The following is a 23,988-nucleotide window of genomic DNA, read 5'->3' on the forward strand; positions in this document are numbered from 1 at the left end:
CACTATGACATCCGGTCGAACCTTCAAATTAAAACTCAAAGTGACCAAAAGCACCACAGTTAAAAAGTGCAATTTCTATTTAGGGAGTGAACAGATGTATTATAGACATCACTTATCATTTATTCTCAATCCAATATTCCTTTGTGTTTTCTATTTTAAAATGTGGAATTTGCTCAGCCAATAGATATCACCAATAATTGCATCTTCTGTCTCATATACAATCTGTAATTTATGAACATATTATCAAAAAAAAAATAAAAAAATATATATATATATATCGGCTTTAGAGCATTTTGCCTGATAATCCACATTAAACTCTTTGAAATAATCTGTCAAATCATATTTAACAGGTACAGTTTCATTATTGGATTAATAAATATTCATATAAATACCCCATTATCATCCGTTAATTTATTGAACCCGATAATTATTATGCATCCCTAATGTGAAATCATACATGTCTTTGTAATCTTGGGTTCTGGAAAGTACTTTACAAATGTTAAATCTAAAATTATTTTTTATTATTTTTTTTTTATTCTAATATTTTCCTCTACCACATTTACTGTACATTTAGGTTCGTGGTGGATTTCTTTTTATTTGTTTGTTTTTTGTTTTGTTTTGTTGACGTTGTTAGGGATATGGCGAAAGAGAACACTGATTTACTTTACCTTTAGTCTTAGTTTGAAGCTGCTGCAGATCACTTCCGGTACAATAATACTTGACTAATCATCATTTGGTACCTGAAGCCGTCAAACGTGTTTCTTGTTTTTCTTTAAGTACTTGATAACCTTTCCCGCATTGCTTTGTCACTTACAAAGACACAATTCATACAGTCAGCTTGCTCAGTTTTTATAACTGTGAGAGGAGATTTTTTTTTTTTTTTTTTTTTAAGCTGTAAAAACACTGCAATGACATAAAGTGTACTGTCGTCAGACACTTTATTTACCGTAATCTGTCCAGCAGCAAGAGATGTACCTTCAGGAGCTGGGCAGAAAATACAATAAGGACAGAGCAAGCATCCCTGTCAAACACCAGGAGAGAGCTGTGAACAGGATGAATCATCATGTATCATGATTATAGTCACCAAAACCAAACTTGTAAAGTAATAAATAAATTTGTGTTCTAGGGAACTGGTGGCCTTATAAAAATCTAAAAACAAAATAAATCAGTTTTTATGAATAGGTCCAGACTAACCTAATAAATCAAGAACCAATCTAATATTACATACATTGTTCCTGTTTGATTTAAAGCCAGATTGTGACTCATCACTCGTGGAGGATTTCTTAAATCTATTGGAAAGTAAAAGAACAAATTTCTCCGTAGTCATTATTGAGCAACAGAGGGCGCCAGTTGTCTATCAAATGCAATTTTTTGGGTTCGGAATGAATGAATGCAGCCTTGTGTTGGTGTAGGTGATGATACTCAAGTTTAATACTTTCATAAAAAATACTGAAAAGAAAGGGGTCCAGTTCATTGTAAAAATTCTTATAAAGTCTTAAAGTGAGCCAATCACTGCCCAGAGATTTATTGCTTTTAAGGTTTAGAATAGAATTCAGAGATTAATCCTGAGTTATTCTGCTGTCACACAGTGCTTTTCATCTTCTGAAATTACTTTATAATTTGTAATGGAGTAGCAAGGCTGAGATGTTTTCTCTCCTGAAAACTTGGATGTTTAAAGTTTTCCATGAAACGCTATCACTTCGTAATCATTTACAAGATTAACATTATTTTTCAAAGCATTTATGGATAATTTTTTTTTTCAGTTTGTATTTTTCTAATTAGAAGAAATAAGATGCATTTTTCTCATCTTCCTCCATCTACTTCCCTCTTGATCTTACAAACTCCCTGAGCTTTAGAAATTTTGTCTCCAAAACTCTTCCAGTTTCAGCAACACAGTTTTTTAATTCAGCTTTCCCATCGTCTTTCTGATTTTCCAAAAAAACATAAATTTGGTTCACTTAAGAGACAACATTGAACCAAGTTTCAAGGATTTCCTAAGTTTGCTAAATTGCTGCCAAAGGATCTCATATATTTTTCAATTTCAAATTTAAGAAGCTCCCAGTGTTGACCAAATGACTTTTTGTTTACAGGCTTCTTCAAAGAGAGTCTCCACCAAGTAGGTCATATCACTTTGGACTTTATCATGTAAAAGATGACTGTTAATAAGACACAAGTCTCAAGAGATCTACAAAATAGAGGGAAATGTAATTTTTAAAGTAACTGCATGATGGTCAGAAAAGGGAGCTGCATGGATACTGATGTGTATATTATAAATACATCCATAAAGTTCAAAAACAACTCATTTTATTTGCTTCAATCAATCATTGCCAGCTTCATTTTACATACGTGTTAAAGATAATGCAGTAATGGCACTATGGTTGAGATTTTGCACACACAGCCACACACACATTTTTTACATACAGACACATTACACACACTCACATCCACACATAGATATGTAAGTATACAACTCAGTGAATGTTGCATTAGAAACACTACTGTTTCTTTTTCTTTGCAGTCTCCTTTCTGAAACACTTGCGGGTGCAGAACAAGCAGCATTTGAGCGTCAACCACAGAACAGTTAGGAGAACGATGATCAAAAAGCCGTAAACATCCAGGCTATGGTACTGAAACCAGTTTAATTCATATGCAGCCACCCTCACGTGTGGGGCTCCTCTGTGTCTCATGACGAACTCAGTCCAGAAAACAGCCAAGTCCAGAGGCGGAACGGGACGGTCCAGGTGTATCTCAGACAGCTCCGCCATCTTCTCTTGGTAACTGCATAGAAGTAAAAAAAAAAAAAAAGGTCAATGTCTTTACTGTAACATCACCATTTTATTTGTAGTCTCGCAAAGCCATACTTCTCTCCACAGCGCTCAGTGCTGGACAGAGGTCTGGTTCCATGCACATACACAATCTGCTCTACAGGAAAACACACCTGCCTTGTTTGCGTTTCTTTAAACCAATCACAAATGTCTTGGGGAGCTAATCTCAGGATGCAGCGACAGTGCTGTTGCTGTAATGGTGGAACATTTGCACATCATGAGGTGACCTGTGGTATTTAAATAACCACATCACTGCAAAAGAAAAGTTAACAGCTGTTAGCTTGTTTACACTTGTACCATTAAAATCCCAAGTGCTAAGTTGCAGTTTTCAGTGTGTAGGTTGCAGCTCGGAGGTTCTTGTTTGCCTCTGAAAACACAGATAGCAAATGCCACAATGCCGCTTGAACCAAGCAGCCAACTGCAGACTTCTACCCGCAGTGTGCATCCAGTGAATCAGAGTATTTCGTTTGTATCGTGTCTTTGTACATGTGTACATCAGATGTACAAAGATATACAAAGTTTCATGTTTGCATGGTTTCAAACCATGATGAGTTACCACCACCAACTGTCACTGAGTGGTCATTGACAGTTGGTGGTGGTAACTCATCAACAAATAAAGCCAACAAAGTCAATGAAGAAGACGAATGCAGTAGCATGTGATCTGTCTACATCAAGCCTAGAAGGCTAAATTATGGTGATAAAGGGCGAAGCAAACCTGTAGCTCCCCGTGTTCACAATGCGCAGGTTAAGAAGCGGACCACACTCTGGCGAAGTCTGAGTTCAGTTCACTTCAGAGGGGTCTGAGATCTTTTTGAGTGTTCACAAAAATGCTGACTAAATGCCAGAGCTGTTTTAGAGCCCTTCAAAGGGATCAAGTGTGAAAACACCCTGAATGCAAACAGAACTTTTGTCTTCATAGGGCACCTTTAAGAGTACAAATAACAGAACGATATCAATCAGCTACAGTCTCTAGATGCCCACACAGTCAGATAAAATAGAGACAGATAAGAGGTCTAATCAGGTGACAAAAGTGAAATTAACTGTGGGAGTGGACAAAGGCTGTGCAGGCACTTGACAGACAAGCAAACATGACAAACTCATGCACATTAAAAACAGTGGGTTTAAGTTGATCCAGGGTGGAGTCAATGATGCAATACGGGATTAATTTTACCCAGCACTAATGCATTCAACACATTTCTTAAAGGGATAGTTCAAAAATGAAAATTCAGTCATTATCTACTCACCCTCATGCCGATTGAAGGTCAGTTTTAGTTTTTTAGTCCACAAAACACTGGAGTTTCACAGGAAAACAGTGTTGCACAATCTCCAAAATAATGGAAGTGAATGGTGCCATGTTTACAAACAGAAAAAAACAACCAAAAAAACATGAAATGCCTTAATTCTGCTCAGCTGGTGTAATCCAAGTCTCCTAAAGCCCTGACATGTTGCTCACTTGCGCAAGCACACCGTTACTCCACACACAACCAGTTCAGACAGTGTGCATGTGAATGTTAACGTGGCTCCAAGCGAAACTATCTACAGTGAAGATTCAGGATAAAAATATGATGCACATGACGTCTTTCAATCAGCTTGGCATGTTGGGGCTTTATGAGACTTGGATTACACCAGATGAGCAGTATAGAGGCATTTTATTTTATTTATTTTTTTCTGGTTGTGTTTTCACATTTGAAAACTAGTCACCATTCACTTACTGGACTGAAAAACTAAACCTGACCTTCAGTCGGCACGAGGGTGAGTAGATAATGACTGAATTTTCATATTTGGGTGGACAAATTTAAGGCTGATTTAAGGCTCATTTATGCTGCCTTTCCCTGCACAAATACAGCTGAAATGAATGCAGAGTACAGACAGAAGGCTCTGTCCGTATCCATATGCATAGTGAACGTTAAGCATAAATGAGCATTTAGATTCACACAATACATTTTGGTATCACTGAATGTAAATTTAATTTGCATCTATGGGTAATTTTATGATTTATAACTTACCTTTTCTCATGGATGATTTTGTTCAGTGCAGCCAGTAGTTTTTCAGTTGTCACATCATAAATGCTGAGTTTCTCTGCAACACCGCGGGACACCATGCGGTGTACGTTCTCCCCCTGGTCCCCAAACAGCGGAAACATCAACATGGGTACAGCATTACAGATACCCTCGTAGACACCGTGGATTCCTCCGTGGGTCATGAAGACTTTAGCTCTGGGATGGGCTGAGGAGCACAGAAACAGAATCAATTACAGGTTCGATCGCAGGCGATTTCATTAGAACATACTTTGATTAATTAGGATGATTCATGACATGATGGCAGCAGCTCATACATGTGTCTGGATAAACGCACCAAGAAGGTCTTTCTGAGGTAACCATTTCATGAGTCTGACGTTCTCAGGTACATCTGCAGGAGGGACTCCAATGTATCTCCACACAACCTGAAACATAAACCTCTTAATTTATAACATTTGATCTGCAACGTGTTTATGAAATGAAAAGGCAGCCATTTTGACATGAAATAGTAGTGTTACTAATAATACTAATTAAGGTACAGGTCCATTCAGGTCAAACAGAGTGAGGGTACTACTATTAGATCACAAAAGCTCTGCTATACTAAACAGAACAGGACCATAATTAGTATCATTCCTAACACCCGTGTTTACACCACTGTTTCATATCAATATGGCTGCCATGAAAGAGGCCGACTGAGATTTTGGCATGATTTCAACAAGGCAATGCAGGGTACAAGGTCCTGTGGTACAAACTGATTGTGGTCTCGGCGCATAAAAATCTCTGGCTAATGTGTAGCGAGAAACTTAAGCTAACAAAAATCACCAGCAGAGTTCTTTGCAAAGACTGATGTGAGTAATTGGATGGAGTGGGGAAAGTGATTTATGGTTATTTTTACCCTTTGAGGAATTTGCCGGAAGGCATCAAAGAACTGTTTAGCGATCTCCTCAGGCATGCTTTGCACCATCGAGCCGAGGGTGAAGATAATAAAGCCGTCATCTCCTGAGCCATCCACAAACTCCTCCAGGTCCTGCAGAGAGGTTGGAAAAGACACAAAAATGACATTAAGGATGTGCAAAAAACAGATGCAAATCCTTTCTCATCTTACTTCTTCATTTTATCTGACATTAGGAAATCCTAAATTCTCAATACTACGTTGATTATCAACTTTTGTGTCTGTTACCTAGCAACTGACTCTATTTTTTTTTTTAAGTCACTGAGATAAATCAATCAATAAATCATTCAAGACTTTATTTATATAGCACTTTTCATAGTAACAGAATGTGCTTCACACAATAAAAACAATTCCACCCTCCACCCCACAGACACACACGCAGACACACACACACACACACACACACACACATACACACACGGACACACACACACACACACACACGGACACACACAGACACAGACACAGACCAAAGACTTTGTGATGGTAAAGACTAAAATAAGAACAGCACTCATTAAAATGGGAACTGAGGAAGCGCTATCAATGTGAGGAAACACCAGAGGCAGGATAAAAACTCAAAAGTAATAAGTAAATAAATAAGAGGTAAAATAGAAGAATATGCCAGCTAGAAAATCAGATGAATGAAAATGAATAATTAGATATACAAACATTTATAATAAATTCATAATAAATAAAGATATAAAGTTCAATTAAACAACTTAGTAACAGTTGTGTTTTTTAAACACACTGAAACATACAACAAAGCATAAAAAAATGGAGCAAAAAACAACAACAGGCACTTAAGTGGAGCCGCTGGAGGGAGGGTCACAGATGACCAGGAGAGAAATACACAAACTTACATGAATATGATTTATGTGGAGAAAATACACATGCAGGAGTTTGCTGATGCAACATTTAAACCTTTATTTCACTAAAACTCAACTTGAATATTGTTTTTATCAGTTGCTTCCCCAGTTATTGTTAGTGACCGATTAAAAAATGTGGGGTGGAAGGACGTGAACTCTTTTCAGCTTCTGAAGTGGGGGCCTGCCAGAAAAAAAGTATGTGAACAACTGTGGTATGTTAACGCAAGTTTACAAAAACAATTATAGTCAGAAAAGTTGCTGACTGGTTCAAAACAAGTATTTTCAGTATTTTAAGCCCCGGACAAAAGTATCCCGCTACGATTTAAAGCCGCATTGATATGGGATCAGAAGAAATCAGCAACAAGCTGTAAAACATATTGGACATATCATCTTATAAAGTAATTTTATTATATTTAATAGCCTACTTACATATGAAGAAGTTATGGCACAACATTAGCACTCATTAGGAGTTGTGTTTCTGGGACACCAAATCCAATTTTAACTCTCCTTTTGGCTCTGTTTTGGTCTGATCCAGGTTCGTAAAAAATATCTGACTCTTTAGCTGTTAGATGATCAATTACTTTCAATCATTTATAATCTCAGTAATTACTAACTTTGTCAAAGCATTTTGTGGTGAAGACAGTTGCCCAGTCGCTGCTGAAAAAAGTGATGAGAGCAGATTTTGCAGTCGGTGCGACTGAAACAACAAACTAAAGAGAAAAACACTTTGTAGAGCACATTACATATAAAACTATAGACTGGGGTACTCTTAAGATTTTATTTTATTTAAGTTTAAAGACTCTCATCACAAAGTAAGTGTATGTGACTCCAGATGTTTACTCTGGCATATGTTTAAATACTCACCGCTGGCAGAGGAGATGTCTTTGCACAATTGATGCCTCCAATAAAAGCCGTGTTTGGCATCAGAGGTCTGGGCCATTCAAAAACAAGGTCATACTTGAGAAGCCAGAAAGCAGCATGACCAAGAAGCTCCGTGTAAGTCATGCCGTCCTCCACATAATTGCTGACCAGTTCATCAAAACTGGAATACATGACTTTGCACATGTAGGACTCAATAATAGACATGACCATGTTTTTGACTCTCTGGAGGAAGGTCATGGTGGGTGTGGTATCAGCGAAAGCCACAGGAACGTAGGAAGGAGGAGAGGGGCACTGGTTAGCCTTGGTCTCCAGCCCACACGGAAGTCCACTCAAGAAGTAAACAGCTGGAATGGATAAGAGATGAGCCACGACGGGGCCGCAGGGAAGGAAGGGGTCTGTGAGCACAACATCGAAGCCCTCTCCCCTCAGTCGACTCATCACAGGCTGGTTGTTCAGCAAACTCTCGCAACCTTTCACCCGCACAGTTGTGAAGTTAAGCAAACGCTGCAAATCAGTTGACTTATCTGTGATTAGTGGTAGTTTGGTAAACACTCCATTTGTCAGATCGTTCAAACTTCCATCCAGTTCAGCTTTGCTATAGGGAACGGGGTACATCTCAGTCTTGTAGCTCTCTGAGCTGCTCATCAACAGGCTGTTCTCAGGCACCAGCACCAACACCTCGTGGCCCCTGCGGCTGAGCTCCTTCACCAGTATCTTTATGCTGAGCCAGTGGCTCGCATCCACGGGAAGAACCAGCACCTTCCCCCCCTGAACGGGCCCCAGACTGAGGCAGCACAGCCAGGCCGCCAGCCCCAGTGTAGGAAACCACACCCTGCTGCTCATTGCCTCCTCTCTGTACTGTCCGCTGACTGGTTGTAAGACTGGCAGCTGTTGATAAAAGGCGTCTTTATATGTGTGTGTGAGAGTGTGAGTCACTGTCTGTTTAAATTCTGCAGTAACTTAAAGGGACAAAAGTTTTTGGAGTGGGGTTGTATAAAGTACTTCATAATCAGTGTACAGTAGATGGAGGTTGACACAAGTAGCAGGAGCACTGGTGTAGGAAGCTAAACAATAAACTGCTGTGGACAGGGTCAGCAGCAAAATGTATTTCAGCCACCTAAAAAAATGTTTTCACTGCGTTACAAAAGATAGCCTTTTCTGATGGGAAATCGCCATTTTATAAGCCAAATATCTGTAAAATTACCTCGCAGATCATAGAAATTGCAGGTCTACTGCTGCCTGGACTGGTGGGATTGGACATCAAGAACTGATTACATATCAGAATCAATTTTAAAAAATTCAGATTCTAACAAATAATTGAGAATTTTTACTTAATCCCTACACAAATTTCACTTGTGCTAGTTTCAGATTTGACCTGACTACTTGTCCGCGCCTACAGAGTGCCGCATGAACGAGTCCTAAAACCCAGACATGACAGCACTTCTGGTTCCCTCGTCTTGAAGTCAATGGGTTTTTTGATTAGGGTTTTCATTATTTGCCTGAAATAAGATCCGCAATTAACACAAGGTTAAGAGATTTTCATGTTTTGTCAGTAAATACGCCTCTTGTAAATTTTGAGGCTTTTTACATTTAAAAAAAACCAGTTGATAACAAGTGACAAAATCAGAATACAGTGGTTGTTTCGGACATTAAATGTCATCACTCTAAAAACTGGTCACATAGTGTGACTAATGTTGAAGTGACGTGACCATGATGTAGTTTGTTTATAGCCTTACATTAGCTTTTTCTTTTTATGTATGCTCTACATTAAGTAGCATTTCACTGTGTTACACAAATGATATTTGTAAGCTCTTGGTGAGGTGCTCGGCCTGCAGGCCCTGAGTTTGACGCATGCTTTACAAGGACGGGAGATTTCTCTATAGTTACAGTAAAAGAAATCTCAAAATATTCAAGACACCAGAAAAGAGACCACTGTTGTTACAGTTATCTAGCTAACATTAGCTGAGCTTAGTGTTTCTGCTGTTAATACTTTTCTGTTTCTGCTGTGAAGAATGTCAGAGGACACTCAAAGAATCAAAACTGAGAATCATTAATAACCAAAATCAATAAGCAGAATCTGAGTCAGAATTGTTCAAATCCAAACGATACCCAACCCTATCAAATGGTTAAAACACTGAGGTCACACAATAACACAAAGACTCTTGGCATAAATACAGTATGTTTATCAAATTAAATACGTTAACAGAAATAAGTTCAGTGTTTTTTTCCATATCAGTAACAAAAATGATTTTCTTCCTTCCATTTATTCATTATGCCAACTGCATTTGTTTGTATTCTGTTATTTACTCATATATTTTCTTTACAATCAGAGTTGCAAGCATTGACATGTGCTTGCAAGTCATGACTCTGCATGTTTGCAGCGTAGAATGCCTGTTTACTTTGGCTGCTCCTCGTATCCTGTGTGACGTGTGTGTGCGTGCTTTACAGACCATTGCGTGTGCCCTTATTTTACCGGTTCTTTCACTCACTCTAGTCACACGCACACATATAAACCTACAACCAGTGTTCAGGGACCGGTGGCGTGCAAAGCCGGCAGTAATAAGACACCAACACCCTCCTCTTACAATGTAATCTATGGAACTTTACCCTCAGTTACAACTTGCTTTACCGTGGGAGACTGACTGAGAGTAACTGTTGCATGCGATGGGTCGAGTGAGTGCATGACCAGTGGGGCTGGAACTCGTCTAATCTTGCAAACTACCCTGACCTAATTTTTTTTGTGCACATTAATGACTGTATGCTCAAGGACCTCTCACGGTTGTCGTGATTCACAACTTTTGAGGAGCCGTTATAAAACCTCCTCACCCCTCCTAACCAGCCGATAGGACCACAAGTCAACAACTGCGAAGGTAAAACAAGGCTCACCTACTAATGCTGGGGAGTCACCTGGGATCCTAACAGGGGCCTGATTCGGTTCACGGGCTACAAGTTGAATGTCCCTGACTCAAGAGCAAGAATATGGTTATCAGAAGAATATCAGGAGTAAAGCAAGTTGAACTTTGTGGATCAAACACAAACAAACCAGATAACAACAAACCTGTAACTGATTATGGACGATTGAGCTGCTTGTTTTGTTGAGTGCAAATAGGTTTGAACCCATCCAATGGCACTGGTGGACATATTTTATTTATTTTTTATGGCTCAGAGTAAAAACAGAACCACCAAACAAAACAACTCTCATTGGGTTGGGTACTATGACTGACTGATTCAGTACTAATATTACTACTACTTGTGAAGAATGTGGTGAACCCACCAGCTGAAATGAGCAGGGGTGGAAGTAACTCATTACATCTACTCAGATCACAGTATTTAAGTCATTTTTTGGATGGTTTTACTTGGTTTTACTTGTACTTAAGTATGTATTACATTTTAATAATCAACAGATACTTAAAATCATAATCATGTACTCAGTGTATCCATCTGCATATCTAAAGCCTATAAAGCTATTTGACTGCAGCAGCCTGGTGGCTCAGTTGATGGAGCGTTCTTCCCATGTACTGAGGCCAAATCCTCTGCGGTGGCTGTGGGTTCTGCTCCCACCCGGCCCTGTGCTGCGTGTCATTCCCCACTTTCTCTCCTCCCTTTCCTGTCATGTCTTCAGTTGTCCTCTGAATTAAAGGCTTAAAGCCCCCAAAACATATTTAAAAAAAAACAGCTATTTGATTGTAAACGGGCCAATGAAAACCATGGCATACGAAAAAAAACAGAACACTGCAGCAGTCACAGATTTGTAGGTTACTGTGACCACCGAGCAGAACAGAGCAGCAGTATGGAGTCATTTAGATGGAAATCACTGGTCTGGTTCTCTTTGAACTTTTATCCAATTATTTTTGTAACACCAGTAATTTTATTTACAGTTGAGCAATAGTTCAGTTATGTAACAGTACTTTTCCTTGAGTACAAATTTTATTTTTTTTCCACTACTAAAAATGAGTGCTTGCATTTTCTACTCAAATAGATGTTTACTTGACTTAAATATCACAAAATAGGATTTATTGTGGTAAAAACTGCTGAATGAAGAGTAACAGTAATCTGGTTACATATTAAGATCATACTGTTGTGCAGCAGCACTATGCTCCTCAAATATCCATGTCTTTCCATCAAGACCTCACTAAAACTGCAGTTCTGTCAAGAAGAGTTTGTGATTTTATTATTTAAAATACATTCAGGTTAGACAAAAAGCCAAAAGCTTTTTGTACATTATCTTTATGATGTAAAAATATTAATTTTAGCTTATATAACCAAATATAAAAAATATTTCATTTACATTATATGCACAAAATTATTTAACTCATGATAGAAATTAGGTAAACCAGACATAATTCATTAATATTAATGTAGCTGCACGCTGAATGATGTGCACATACGGCATTAAAAACAGGAGTTTAGCATTGCACGTATTGATCTTATTTTGTCCTTATTTTTCTGTGCTCTGGATGCTTTACCAAACAAAAATATTGGTATTTGATGTCCTGGGACTGAGAGTCAACAATTAACTCTATCTTTCTTATGCATTTACAAACAGCAACTTACAAATCCTGCTAATTCTACCTTTAAGAAATTTTCTGTAGAAAAATCTGCATATCCGCCTGTTCTGGTAGAACGTGCGCCCTCTCCTGGCTGATTGTGTCCTCTGCCGAGGAAAACAATCTCTCATGAGGAGTAGACGATGCCTGGACACACAGGTATGAGTTGGAGAGTTCAGACAGGAGAGGCAGCGCGTCCCGTCTCTCCCACCACCAGGACAGAGCGTCTGCTGATGAGGGGACTGCAGGCAGGTTTCTGTACAGCTGGATTTCATGTTGGACTCGTTCAGGTGTTGAATGTGTCTTTTCCGCTGCTGAACGGCTCTTCAGGGCTCTGTCCTCCTCCTCAAAGAGCTCCTCCAGGGCTGATAACCTCGGCCTTTTGGGTAACAGAGACTGTAAAACAGAAATAAAGCAAAAAGGGTTCAACAAGACACCCCGGATTATATGTGACAACTGTTTTTTGTCGTGTGGATGGCATTACCTCATCTGAATCATTTTGCTCATCGCCAGCATCACTGTGCTCCTGCAAAAGTGGGCGTCCCTCCTGATTTGATACCTAAAGAATAAATTTAATCATAATACTGACATGGATTATTCCAAAAACTGACAAAATAGCAGCAATAACAGTATGTCACATCACCATAAGAATAACATTTACAGGAATAGTAAATGACTCTGAATTACTTCAATTGAGACCCTTAAGCCTGGTATTAACGTGTCCTGGGTCTAAATGTATTCAAGACGCATTGAGATCCAATCAGTTTGTCAACAATGGGAGATGGTTTGAGCCGCATGCAACCTCATTCTTTTGGCAGTGTGTACGCAAATGTGTCCTGGGCTACACTGAAAGACCACCTACTCAAATAATGTCCTGTAAATACACATAAAAGCTGTCTGATTTCCATTTGGTTTACTGTGATGCAAGTTATGTGTTTGAGCTCTCTTACCTGTGAAGATAAGGAGTAGATGTTTGTGAACACATTATTTCTACTGGTTTCACCACTGAATTAGTAACAGCAATACCCTCTGACGCCCTTAAGAAATTGCATGTTGTTGGGTGAGGAGAAACTTAAATTATGTTAAATGGCTAAGGCAAATTTTAAATCTTCTGTGCCTTCTTGTATATTCAGCATTAAAGGCAATTTTTGCAAATGTTTCTTTCCCTGTAAAAAACATTGTCAGTTTGTCGTGCCATTGCTGTACCACTGGCTACTGTATGTCTGAAGTGTATCGAACTGCCAACAATTTGGCAGATGTTATATAATGTATATAATGTTATTTCTTTCTGTGTGAAAGAATCGTGCCCATTTGTCCCAGCGTATCAGCTCCTATTGTTCAGCAACACCACGCAGGGACATGAGATCTGTTATAGGTACTGTAAAGCTGTAAACCTGTGGTCAGATTACTCAAGATGCATGTTAATACCAGGAGTAAACAGGTTATGAGAGTTTATGAGATAGCTGACGACAGGAAGAGACTTTGAATCTATAGTATGAGGTCTAATGAGTGAGTTCAAATACGAATAATTACAGAATACAGACATTAAACAAGTGTAACAGCAGAAAAAACAATAGAACTCTGTACCTTTTGTGCAGTTGCAACCAGAACTGCAGCATTTTTCACTCTGTACCAAATCTCATCCGAGTCAATCCTGTTCTTGAACCTCGGATCCAGAGCGCTCGACTCCTGCAGGAACTTCCAAGTGTCATCATCCTGAAATAAAGAACACAGGCGCTCTCTGTCAAAGCAAAATGTAACATAGTTGTGTAAATTAAATCAGACAAAGAAAGCAGAGTCACACAGAGGATAGACCCCAAACTAAATAAATAATATTGTTCAAGGAAACAATACCAAGACAGGACCAGGCTGGTTGCTGTTACTTTCTTACCAGTTCTCAGTTGTGAGGATTTGCTGTTCGAGAACTCATCAGCACAACTGTCTTCACATATGAGATCCTGTCAGTCACTTTGAGGTGAAACTAACTAATCATTGTTTTCTGTGTTCCAGAGTTGGTTAACCATCTCTGTTGATAAGCAACTCCGCCATTATTACATTTTTATCCATGGTGCCACTGTGGTCAAGCTTTCGTCCTGCCTCTTTGCAATATTTACACTCAAAAAACTTGCCAGTTCATTAGCTACACCTACTTAAAACTAATGCAGTCTATTACAACAGTCATGTAATACATGCCATATAAATCCTTGAGTGTTTAGTTTTTGTTGAGACGGTTTTAGAGAGGTGTTGATCATTTTGGAAGCTGCAGTTTATGGTGCTGCTGAACTGAGCTGCATTACAAACAGAGGTATTTCTACTGTTTAGCTCGCCATCATTACTCTGAATGTTGTTATAGTATACATACCTGTACAATACCATGAATCACCCAGAGGATGTCACCATTTCAAGTTCTCGAAACAATAAAGCATTTTCAGAAAGGTTTTCAGCACTGTTTTATATGTGACTAATTTTGTTTTGCTTTGTTTGCTGTTGTCTTGACTGGGACTCCTTTGAAGACTAGTTAAATATAGTCTAAAAAATCAAGAATATGTTTTACTCTTCTTTACATGGAAGTAAAAAAATGAAAGAAGTTTTTTCACACTTGCCCTGTAACATGTGGACAGCTCATCCCAGACATTTTCCTTGAGTGTGGCTGTGAACAGAGTGTCGTCATTCTGGGTTTCAAAGTGGGCCTCCAGTTTTTTCAGGATGGGAAATATCTGACTACAAGTTGGACTCTTGTCAGTGGAGACACAGAGTGAAGATGTGTACAGAGGCTTCATGATCCTGATGAACTCCTCTGCTTTCTGATGATCATCGTCTGAAACCTTTTCCAGCCTTGGGAGTAATTTCAAGCAAAAAAAGAGAAATGAACATTTTATTTCTTCCCAAATTAACTTTAATATTGTAAAATTCTAACTTTCATTACCCTTTCTTCTCATTACTGTGTTTGATCCGTGGATCTGTGGTGGTGGCCTGTATGGCTGCATACTGCTCTGCAAACCTCTCCACCATGAGGTATAACAAGTTCCAGCGTGTTCGGACATCGAGGACTAAGGAGTTTTGTTGTAGATCTAAAAGACAGACACAATTCTGATTATCAGCTACTAACATACAGTGCATCTCCTTACTGACACTCCACATACAATCTACACCAGAGGTTCTCAGTAGGGTTCTAGGAACCCCGGGAGTCCATGACACTCTGCAGGAGAGTTAATAGATTACATAATAATATAATCTTACTGTATTTGTGTGTCATTTTGTTTATAGTTAGTTATAATGATTAAAAATACCAGTGAAAGTTGCTGTCTCGGTGCCCTGATGTCATTTTGGACAATAAAATTATTGTTTAACTGTAAAATATCTTGCCTCCATTAATTTATCTTTGTCATGAGTGCTTGATAACTACATTCAAAGGATCATTGCAATATCGGCTGATATATCAATATTGGAAATTTCTTTTTCCCTGATATCTGTATCAGCATAAGCCTCAAAAATCCTGTATCGCTCTCTCCACAGGGTCATACATTAGAGGGTCCCTGGTATATTTTGTATATCTTGTAATGGGTCCTTGGCTGAGAAAAAAATTGAGAACCTCTGATCTAAACAGCCCAAGAGAAAGAGAAGAAGACGTCATGCACTCACTCAAAAGCTGCTCTTTCTCCAGCAGAACTCTTTGAGCTGTAGACGACCTTTTGATCCAAGCAACAACAGCTCTGATTTTTGCTGCCCATGTGGCCACAGTCCTGCTGGTGTAGACCTTCTGTGCAGCAAGATTCAGCACACGAGCAAAACACCTCAGCTTCCTGAACTTTAGTTTCTTGATGGAAATGTCCATACTGAATGTATTATCCATCGTCATGGCAACAACTTTGTCTCTGACACTAAATTCCTCCAGTACACCACCTATCTGCTCTGCCACGTCTGTGTCTGTCTGACCGTCGTACACCAGCTTCGTACGAAGAACTCTCTGCTCCATCTGGCCTTTCATTATGAAGTGTATAGTGACTGTCAGGTAAAGATCTTGGGCCAAACTCGTCCACCCGTCACACGTCACTGCAGCCTTTGACACTTGAAGCAGCTCTTTGATGACATGTTTCTTTTCCACAGAGTACCATGAAGGTATCAAAGTGTTTATGAACTGATCTCCGGAGGGCAGGTTGTACTTTGGGTTCAATGTTTTTGTCATCTCTCTGAGTGAAAGCAGAAATGAAAATTAAGATTATCAGCGGATGTAAATAATTTAACGTTTGTGCATCCAAACTCCAGGTTAATAAATCTACCTGAAACACTGTGAGTCTACTGTGGACAGAGGATGCAATCCTTTGACAAGATATCTGGCCACAGCCTGGTGACACTCATCTGTTCTTTGTTTGCTCAGTTTCTTTCTTTCAGCCAGTGTGAAGGACGAGGTGACGGCAGACACCGCGGCTTCTTTGAGGTTACTCTCTAAGGTCGCAACATAGGTAGAACTTCCTGAATTTAAAAAGACAGGAAAAAAGATGACCCACCTGCACGAACCTGCATATAATGATACCTAACATTACAAACCTAGCATTTGCTTTAATTCAATTGGTTGTTTGGTCTATAAAATGTCAGAAAACAATAAAGAAATTGCATGCAACAATTTACTAAACCCCAGAAAATGTCTTCAGTTCAATTCACAACTTCAAAAACAAGTCAATTTTTGTCTGACAAACAGACTAAAACCCCAAAATACTTACTTTATTATTATATTCTCAAGACTAGTTCTACAATTTACTGTAGTCTATGAAAAAAAAACTAAAAATCACTCATTTTTGCTGTAAAAAGAAAACCCTTAAACGCCTGCCTGGTGTATAATTGGCTATTTTTTTCAGCACTAACTTCCTCTGCTAACTGGCTGCAGTTTTAATGCAAAACTGAACAGATTTCCCATATTAAAAAACACCTTAATTTGTCCAAATGGCACAGTTTGAGCTAGAGCTGTAGCAGAGATTTGATCTGGCTGAGAAATGAGAAATGACTGAAACACCGAACTCCTATATCAGCCTACATGACTCTCATGTTTCATCCTACCTCACATTTTAATTCCTTTCTTCATCATCTGTGATGTTAACCCATCAGATTTTCACACAGTCAATGAAAAGTGTGCATCCTGCTCATAATTTAGTTAGAAAATCCCAGTTTATGCCAATGTTTGTTTGGTCACAAGGATCTTTCTCAAGACATATCAATCATAAAGTGAAACAGTGCTTAAATACAGTTCACATGGACTGTATATATCTTGAATAAGGTCCTTGTGGCTGAAAAACATCAACATTTTTTTATAAATCAATGCAGAGGTGGGAGGGGGGATTGACTTGTCTCCATTTAGCTGAATAACCAGTGTCTCAGTGGGTTAAAAATACAGGTAAATTTGTGAACTGTAAAACAAGTCTCAAAGATACACTTACGAGCGACCAGGCTGCTTGTTATTATCTCCATGCACACTGAATCCCAGACTTCTTCTGCATTTACGTCTCCAGTGAAAGACTCAGGCAGTCCTTTAATCTCAATCCCTGCAAACGTGTGTGAATTACTGACATGACTGTGTGACATCATGCACAAATTCTACTGTTCAGCAATATGATGATGATGCAGCATAAAGCTAAAAGAAAATAACATGATATTGTATCAGGGTGTTAAAGTGTAACCCTCTTGTACCTGTCAGAAAGAAGAGCTTTAAACTTTAAACAATAAGTTTATTTCTAATATTTAATTCCCAGTACATGTACCCACAAAGATACCAAAAAATACTCACCTGCTATGTTGAAAATGCCCTTTTGATAAAGATCTGTCATGACTACAGACAGACAGTCGTGACTTGTAAGAGCTTCAAAGTGGAGGTACGCCTGAAGCACTTCCATCCCATATGGAGACTTGTCACCTATTGTCCGAGCCAGCACCTCCAACACTCCACCATCAGCAGTTTGATTCTGAGAAAAGAAAAAATCAGACGTCACTCAGTAGAGTGCAGATCTCTGCAAGGCCAAAGATGGTTAACCACCTTCTGCAGTACCACCACCAGATGCAACCAGCACTGAAAAGTTTTATCAATTTTTTTGTATACAGTAGTATTGTGTAAGTTTTCTTATGCAATATTTTTGATGAAGTGTTTTGTACAGTATAGTCTCAGTTTTCTTTAAGATGCATAGAATAGTGTAATATTATTGCATTTGAATGTCCAGGATTTACCAGACTTTATTATAAGAAAACAATAAATGGGATCATAAGTCCAACATCCTTAATTTAAACATTATTATTTATTTAGAAATGAAAATGAAAATGACCATGACGAAAACCAGGTGGCCTTACAAAACCATAATACATACAGAAATCTACATTTTTGAAACTCACTCTCAGTGACAAGTAAGCATTATCATGTTCAATTTATCACATTTATAAAAAAACTAAATTCTTACAGTTAATTTTGTAGTAAAGTCTACATCTCTCATTTGTTTATCAGCTGACCTTGAACATTCCAATATGGCGACGGCAGACACATACATGCCTTATTTTTAGCCTAGTGGTTGTTGATGACTTCCAGCCACATACTGAGCGGTTAAGAGGAGTGAAGAGTCAGCAGTCAGCATAAAAGAGCAGTCAATAAAATTGTTTTTTTTCAAAAACTGTGCAACCACGAGTGGTCGGTGAGCATAGAGTCAAAAACGTGCACTCTGAGGGATTCACAGGTATGAGAGATTAACACAGACAGTAGCTCCAGTCCTGTTGGTCATGCACACACATGGCCTATCGCAGGATCTCCCCCAGGCTTACACCTGGATAATGAACATTTACAGGTAATCATCTCAATGAGAAAAAAATTAAATCCCGATATCAGAGTATTTACCTACTTTGACTGAGTTTCGCAGAAGCATGCAGAGTTGCAGACTCAGGATTGTGTGGTTGTTGTAATTGTGAAGACCCTCACTCCACTCCTGGTACTGGTAGACCATTTCACAATCTGGACACTTTTTGAAAAATGTGGAATTATCTAGAAGACATAAAAATAAGTCATTTAAGGGACTGCCAGAACAACAGCAACAATAACAAAACACACTATACTCTAATATGTGTGCAGACAAACCTTCGATCACTCCTGTTATGGTGATGATTCTCGCTCTGTTGGTGATCAGCACCGGCTCTGTTAAGGAAATGAGACCTGAGCACTCTTGACAGACAGTTTCAGCTGGAGTGCAATGGTTTGAAAAGTGGATTTCAGACTCAAACTGGGGGATGTTTTCTGGAAGCGTGGAGGGCAATTTCTTCTGGTTGTAAATGTACTTTGCCATTTGTTTTAGTCCGTCTTCTCCTGGTGGATACACAATTTCAGTTGACTTTTCTGCAGAGGTTTCTGCAGGTGTGTCTTCCATCGACTCAGCCATGCTCTGTGGCGCATCTCGTTTGTCGTCTGAGGTAAACAACCCTTTGTTGGTTTGGAAGAGAAACCATTTGGCGATGCATTTGTGCAGGCAGGAGATCCTCCCTCGAGTACAATTGCAATGCCACAACCTTCCCTTTATCGTATATGTCACAAATAATCTTCCTAACTTGCTGTGCGGCGACACTTTGGGCTCAAACACGGACAGATACAAGCAGTGACTTCCACCAAGGTCCACAAGGGTAACAAGTGGCGCGGTGCTCTGAGCCGCTTCATCACGATGGTTGAGACACTTCGCCTTCATGTCCTTTCCAATCCATTTATTGGCAACCAGCTCCTCCAACACAGTGGGTTTCAGGTCTTCTCTGCTCACACGGGTAAAACAAAAATCAACAGAACGTAAATGGGCACACTGGCTTTCAGGCAGGTTGCTCTTTCTCCGAAAATCTGCAACAACCTGGCAGCGATCTTCTCCACACATCATTCTGCGTGCGCTGCCGCCTGATCTCTTCTTAATGACGTGAACTGGGATGGCAGTGGCCTTGTAGGACTTTGCTACAGCGTACACCCCGTTATGAGAGTCTATGCACTGACTTCTGAGATGATCTTTGGCTGTTACATCGTTCTCAGAGGTTAGGTGTTTCCTGAGTTTATGTTTCCTCAGATTTTTTTTATGCAAATATAAGTTGCACATTGGACATTTTATTTTTCTTCCAACTGGTTTGAATTTTTGACTCGTTTTCTTAACAGCGTTGTCTGTTAAAGTAGACAGGTGGACCACAGGGGTCGCAGGCTGGACAGCTGGGTCAGGTGGAGCAGCAGCCTGGTCACCTGGAGTTGTGGGTTTAACGAGGCAGTCAGGTGAAGCAGGACACTGGTCCGCTGTGGATTCTTGTTTGTGAAGAGGGTCAGGTAAAACAGGACGCTGGTCTGTTGTGGATTCTTGTTCACCAGGGGGGCTGGCTGAAGTGGGACACTGGTCTGATGTGGGTTTCAGTTTACCAGGTGGGTCAGGGGGAGCGGGATGCTGGTCTGATGTGGTTTTCAGCTGAGCAGGGGGTTTGGGTGGAGCAGGACACTGTGCCATCGTGATAGTTTGCTGAAAAGAGGGAGTGAGGTTGAGCAGGAGGATGGTGCCTGGTCTGATCGTGGCAGCTGGCTGAGCTGGAGTGGCGGGTGGAGACGCAGACTGGACGCCCTTTGCTGTTTTTGCTGAACATTTGTCCATATGAATTTCAAAATGTTTCCGAGTTATGATTGTCTTTTCACAGTACGGACAATGAAAATGTCTTTCTGCTCTGCATGGCAAATAACACGAATGAATATTAAACTCTGCAAAGAAAAACAAAATTCATTAAAGTGGGTATAATGTCACAGGAACACAGTTTTGTATTAATGATTGTCTGTATAGAATTCAGGTTCGGGTAGCAGATTATATTCTGACCTCCATGTTTCAAGGCCCTCATTCTGTGGATTTCTATGTGTGTCCAAACACTTGCATACTCTGCTTTTGGCTTGTAGACGGACGGCTTGCAGAAGGGACAGTGGTACAGCTTGCAGTCTTTGCACAACTCCAGACGCATGCGGCCGTCTGATCGCCTGCGCACTGACACATGTAAGCTCCTAGACAGAAAGATGGAGAAATTCAATACTGCTACAACACACAAAAAAAGATCATGTAGGACACAAACTGAATTTCATTCAAACATCAGAGCAGGGTTGCTACACCTTTTCTGAAGTCACAGACAAGCACTTTTCAAACATTTTCAAGACTCTCCAGCACCTTACATCTGTGGTAAGTTACATATCTCTACCCATATACAGCATATACTCAAAATTATAAATTTATTTCACTTCTTCATCACATTTAAATAAAGTGACTGTGCAATAAACAACTACAATTATGCATTCTACATAAGAATGACAATTTAAAGGAATACACAACAAAGTAACATGTGACTTATATAATCTGGCTGAGTCTAAATAAAACAATAAAATCTTTACTACTTTACTGCTGCCGAATGATGGCCCTTCACTGCTACCGCTGCATGTTACAATTTCAAGCAGTTTCAAGCACTTTATCCAAAATCCAAGCACTTTTCAAACCTTGACACAATCCATTAAAATTCAAGCGTTATCAAGGTTTTCCAGCACCTGTACAAACTCTGTCAGAGGTACTAACCTAGTTCACATCAGACAATTCAAGGTCAAACTATATTTGTGATACTGTTTTGTGGCTGGATGTGTTAACTCATTGGTGGGCTTGTTTGCTGTTGTGCTGAGTCATATTAAGGTTCAGTTTTTGATGGTTTGGGACAGGGCGTGGATATTTTGCATGCTTGTCCTCTATCCATTTTTATCTTTCCTTGTATCTTGACTCTGTGATGCTCAGAGGCTTTAATTCTGTGGTTGAAAAAATAGGACCACCTAGAGCTGCGATCTCTCTGGTAGTGATTTATTATAATTTATTCTCTATAATTTGTTGGTATTGTGCTCATTTGACAAAACGGATTGTTTTCTTTTGCCAACATGATCCCATGTGATTGTCAATAAAATAAATTATTAATATTGTTATTATTATTATTATTATTATTATTATTATTATTATTAATGTGCTCATCACTTTAATGATGTTTAGGAGAAGCTTTGGGTCGGTGGTACTGCTGACAGCCTAATCAACACTAATGCATCATAATCTATTACTTGATTTAGTTGATTTTTTCAAATTAATTATCTGAATCTGCAAAGTAACTAGTAGGCTAACTAGAGTTATCAAATAAATGTAGTGGAGTAAAAACTTCAATATTTGCCTCAAAAATGTAGTGGAGTGGAAGTTCACAAAAATATAAAATGGAAATATTCAAGTAAAGTACAAATACCTCAAAAGTGTACTTTGGTACAGTACTTGAGTAAATATACCTAGTTACGTTCTACCACCGGTTATTCTAAAATTTGATTTTTATTTTAACGCAAATGTATACTGGTTCCAAATATCAGTTATCAGTTTCATTTATTACTAATAATCAATGTCTGCTCTGAAAAAATAAAATAAAATAAATATTGGTCGAACCCAAGTCAAAACAGGTTCCCATAAGGATATCATACATTTCATAGGTTTTAAAGGGTCAGTTCATCCAAATCATAACAATTTAGGCTACGTTTTCACAACTGTAAATATTTCTGCTACACAGAAAGGACTTTACACTTCATATATCAGACACTTTATGAAAACGCTCCAAATGCTGTGAATTAAGCGACAAAACCTGTTACTTTGAGTTTGCGGTGACGTTACACTAATGTTACATTACATACAGTTCAAAGTTGACTTGCGTCAATCATTTCTAGGAGGAACCCCAGACCCGTGAGAAATCTCGCGAGAGTGATGTTTTTAAATCAAACCATGAACTTTCTCTAGCCCTAACCAAATGTTTCTTTGCAACTAACTCTACCCAGATAAAGCTGACATATTAGAAAATGTAATTAGCGTGAAAAACATACCCAATGATGAGTCATCGCGTACAAACCTCGCGAGAGTTTCACAAGTCTAGGGTTCCTTTATAGATACCAGTTGCGTCTCTGATAGCTAACGTTAGCTTACAGTCGACAGTGGTAGTTTAGACATTTGTTTCTTAAGCAACTCGCTCCACTGTTAATGACCATGACGTACAAGCACAGGTGACAGGTGCAAATCGTTTATTTGAACTGAATTACTACAGAAACTGCTCTCACCCTTCAACACGCCCAGAAAGCTGCTCTCGCGCCCACTTCTTCTCACAGAACGCCCCGCACGGCTGCGCCATCTTGGAGAGAGAGAGAGAGACGAGTCCAGCTGCTGCAGTCTGCAGGTTGATATGTCTGCAGCACAGACACGCTGGAGCGGATCTGTGGAGGCACATCCGTGACCCCAACATTTTCTTTTCTTTTTCTCTTCTTGTCTTTATTATTATTATTATTATTATTATTATTATTATTATTATTATTATTATTATTATTATTATTATTATTTATTAATATTATTATTATTATTATTATTATTATTATTTTATTTTTTTTTTAAGGTTTTGGAGTTCGTAAAGTGCTGAATAGTTTCTGTGTACTGTCCCGAAAAAAATTAAAGCTCTAATAATATTTACTTTGGGGAAAGTAAAATTATTTTTTTAAAAGCTATATATATAATAAAAATATATTACATAATATAATATAATTTAATATAATTATTTATAGTAATATAAAGATTTATAATATAACATTGTTTCAATCTGCTGACATCATAATAAACAAAACAGCACATCTTTGTAAAAAAAAAAAAAAAAAAAAATGAAAAAAAATTGAACAGAAATGTTAAAATGAATTAAATGGGAAATTCTTACCAAAAAATAACGGTATAAGGACAGCTCCATAATAAGTGCATGGATGTTTCTCTATTGAGTTAACAGGGACAGTATGTTTGATTCAAATGTTTATTTCCGTAATCATTATATCTCACATCCAATACGACA

General features: G+C 38.8%; 3 protein-coding genes across 3 annotated transcripts; all 3 read right to left on the reverse strand.

Annotated features, from left to right (window-relative positions):
* Nucleotides 1–2,290: 2,290 nt before the first annotated feature.
* LOC146328445 (UDP-glucuronosyltransferase-like) lies at nt 2,291–8,428 on the reverse strand. Its single transcript, XM_084717462.1, has 5 exons — nt 7,526–8,428; nt 5,739–5,870; nt 5,181–5,268; nt 4,832–5,051; nt 2,291–2,778 (listed from the first exon to the last, which is right to left on the reverse strand). Exons 1-5 carry the CDS (start codon nt 8,384–8,386, stop codon nt 2,496–2,498), a joined length of 1,584 nt encoding a protein of 527 aa, XP_084573588.1. The 5' UTR covers nt 8,387–8,428; the 3' UTR covers nt 2,291–2,495.
* Nucleotides 8,429–14,786: 6,358 nt separating this feature from the next.
* Nucleotides 14,787–20,368, reverse strand: LOC146328446 (uncharacterized). The gene is made up of 8 exons (XM_084717461.1): nt 19,196–20,368; nt 18,963–19,102; nt 17,870–18,044; nt 17,523–17,627; nt 16,371–16,563; nt 15,729–16,280; nt 15,017–15,161; nt 14,787–14,925 (listed from the first exon to the last, which is right to left on the reverse strand). Exons 1-7 carry the CDS (start codon nt 20,181–20,183, stop codon nt 15,029–15,031), a joined length of 2,286 nt encoding a protein of 761 aa, XP_084573587.1. The 5' UTR covers nt 20,184–20,368; the 3' UTR covers nt 14,787–14,925; nt 15,017–15,028.
* Nucleotides 20,249–23,320, reverse strand: LOC146328447 (uncharacterized). The gene is made up of 4 exons (XM_084716294.1): nt 23,219–23,320; nt 20,934–21,112; nt 20,373–20,821; nt 20,249–20,320 (listed from the first exon to the last, which is right to left on the reverse strand). The coding sequence occupies exons 1-4, from the start codon at nt 23,287–23,289 to the stop codon at nt 20,249–20,251; spliced, it is 771 nt and encodes a 256-aa protein (XP_084572420.1). The 5' UTR covers nt 23,290–23,320.
* Nucleotides 23,321–23,988: the final 668 nt, after the last annotated feature.

The sequence above is a fragment of the Lutjanus erythropterus genome, chromosome 4 (genome assembly GCF_056507025.1).
Source record: "Lutjanus erythropterus isolate fLutEry1 chromosome 4, fLutEry1.hap2, whole genome shotgun sequence".
Lineage (NCBI taxonomy): Eukaryota > Metazoa > Chordata > Actinopteri > Lutjaniformes > Lutjanidae > Lutjanus > Lutjanus erythropterus.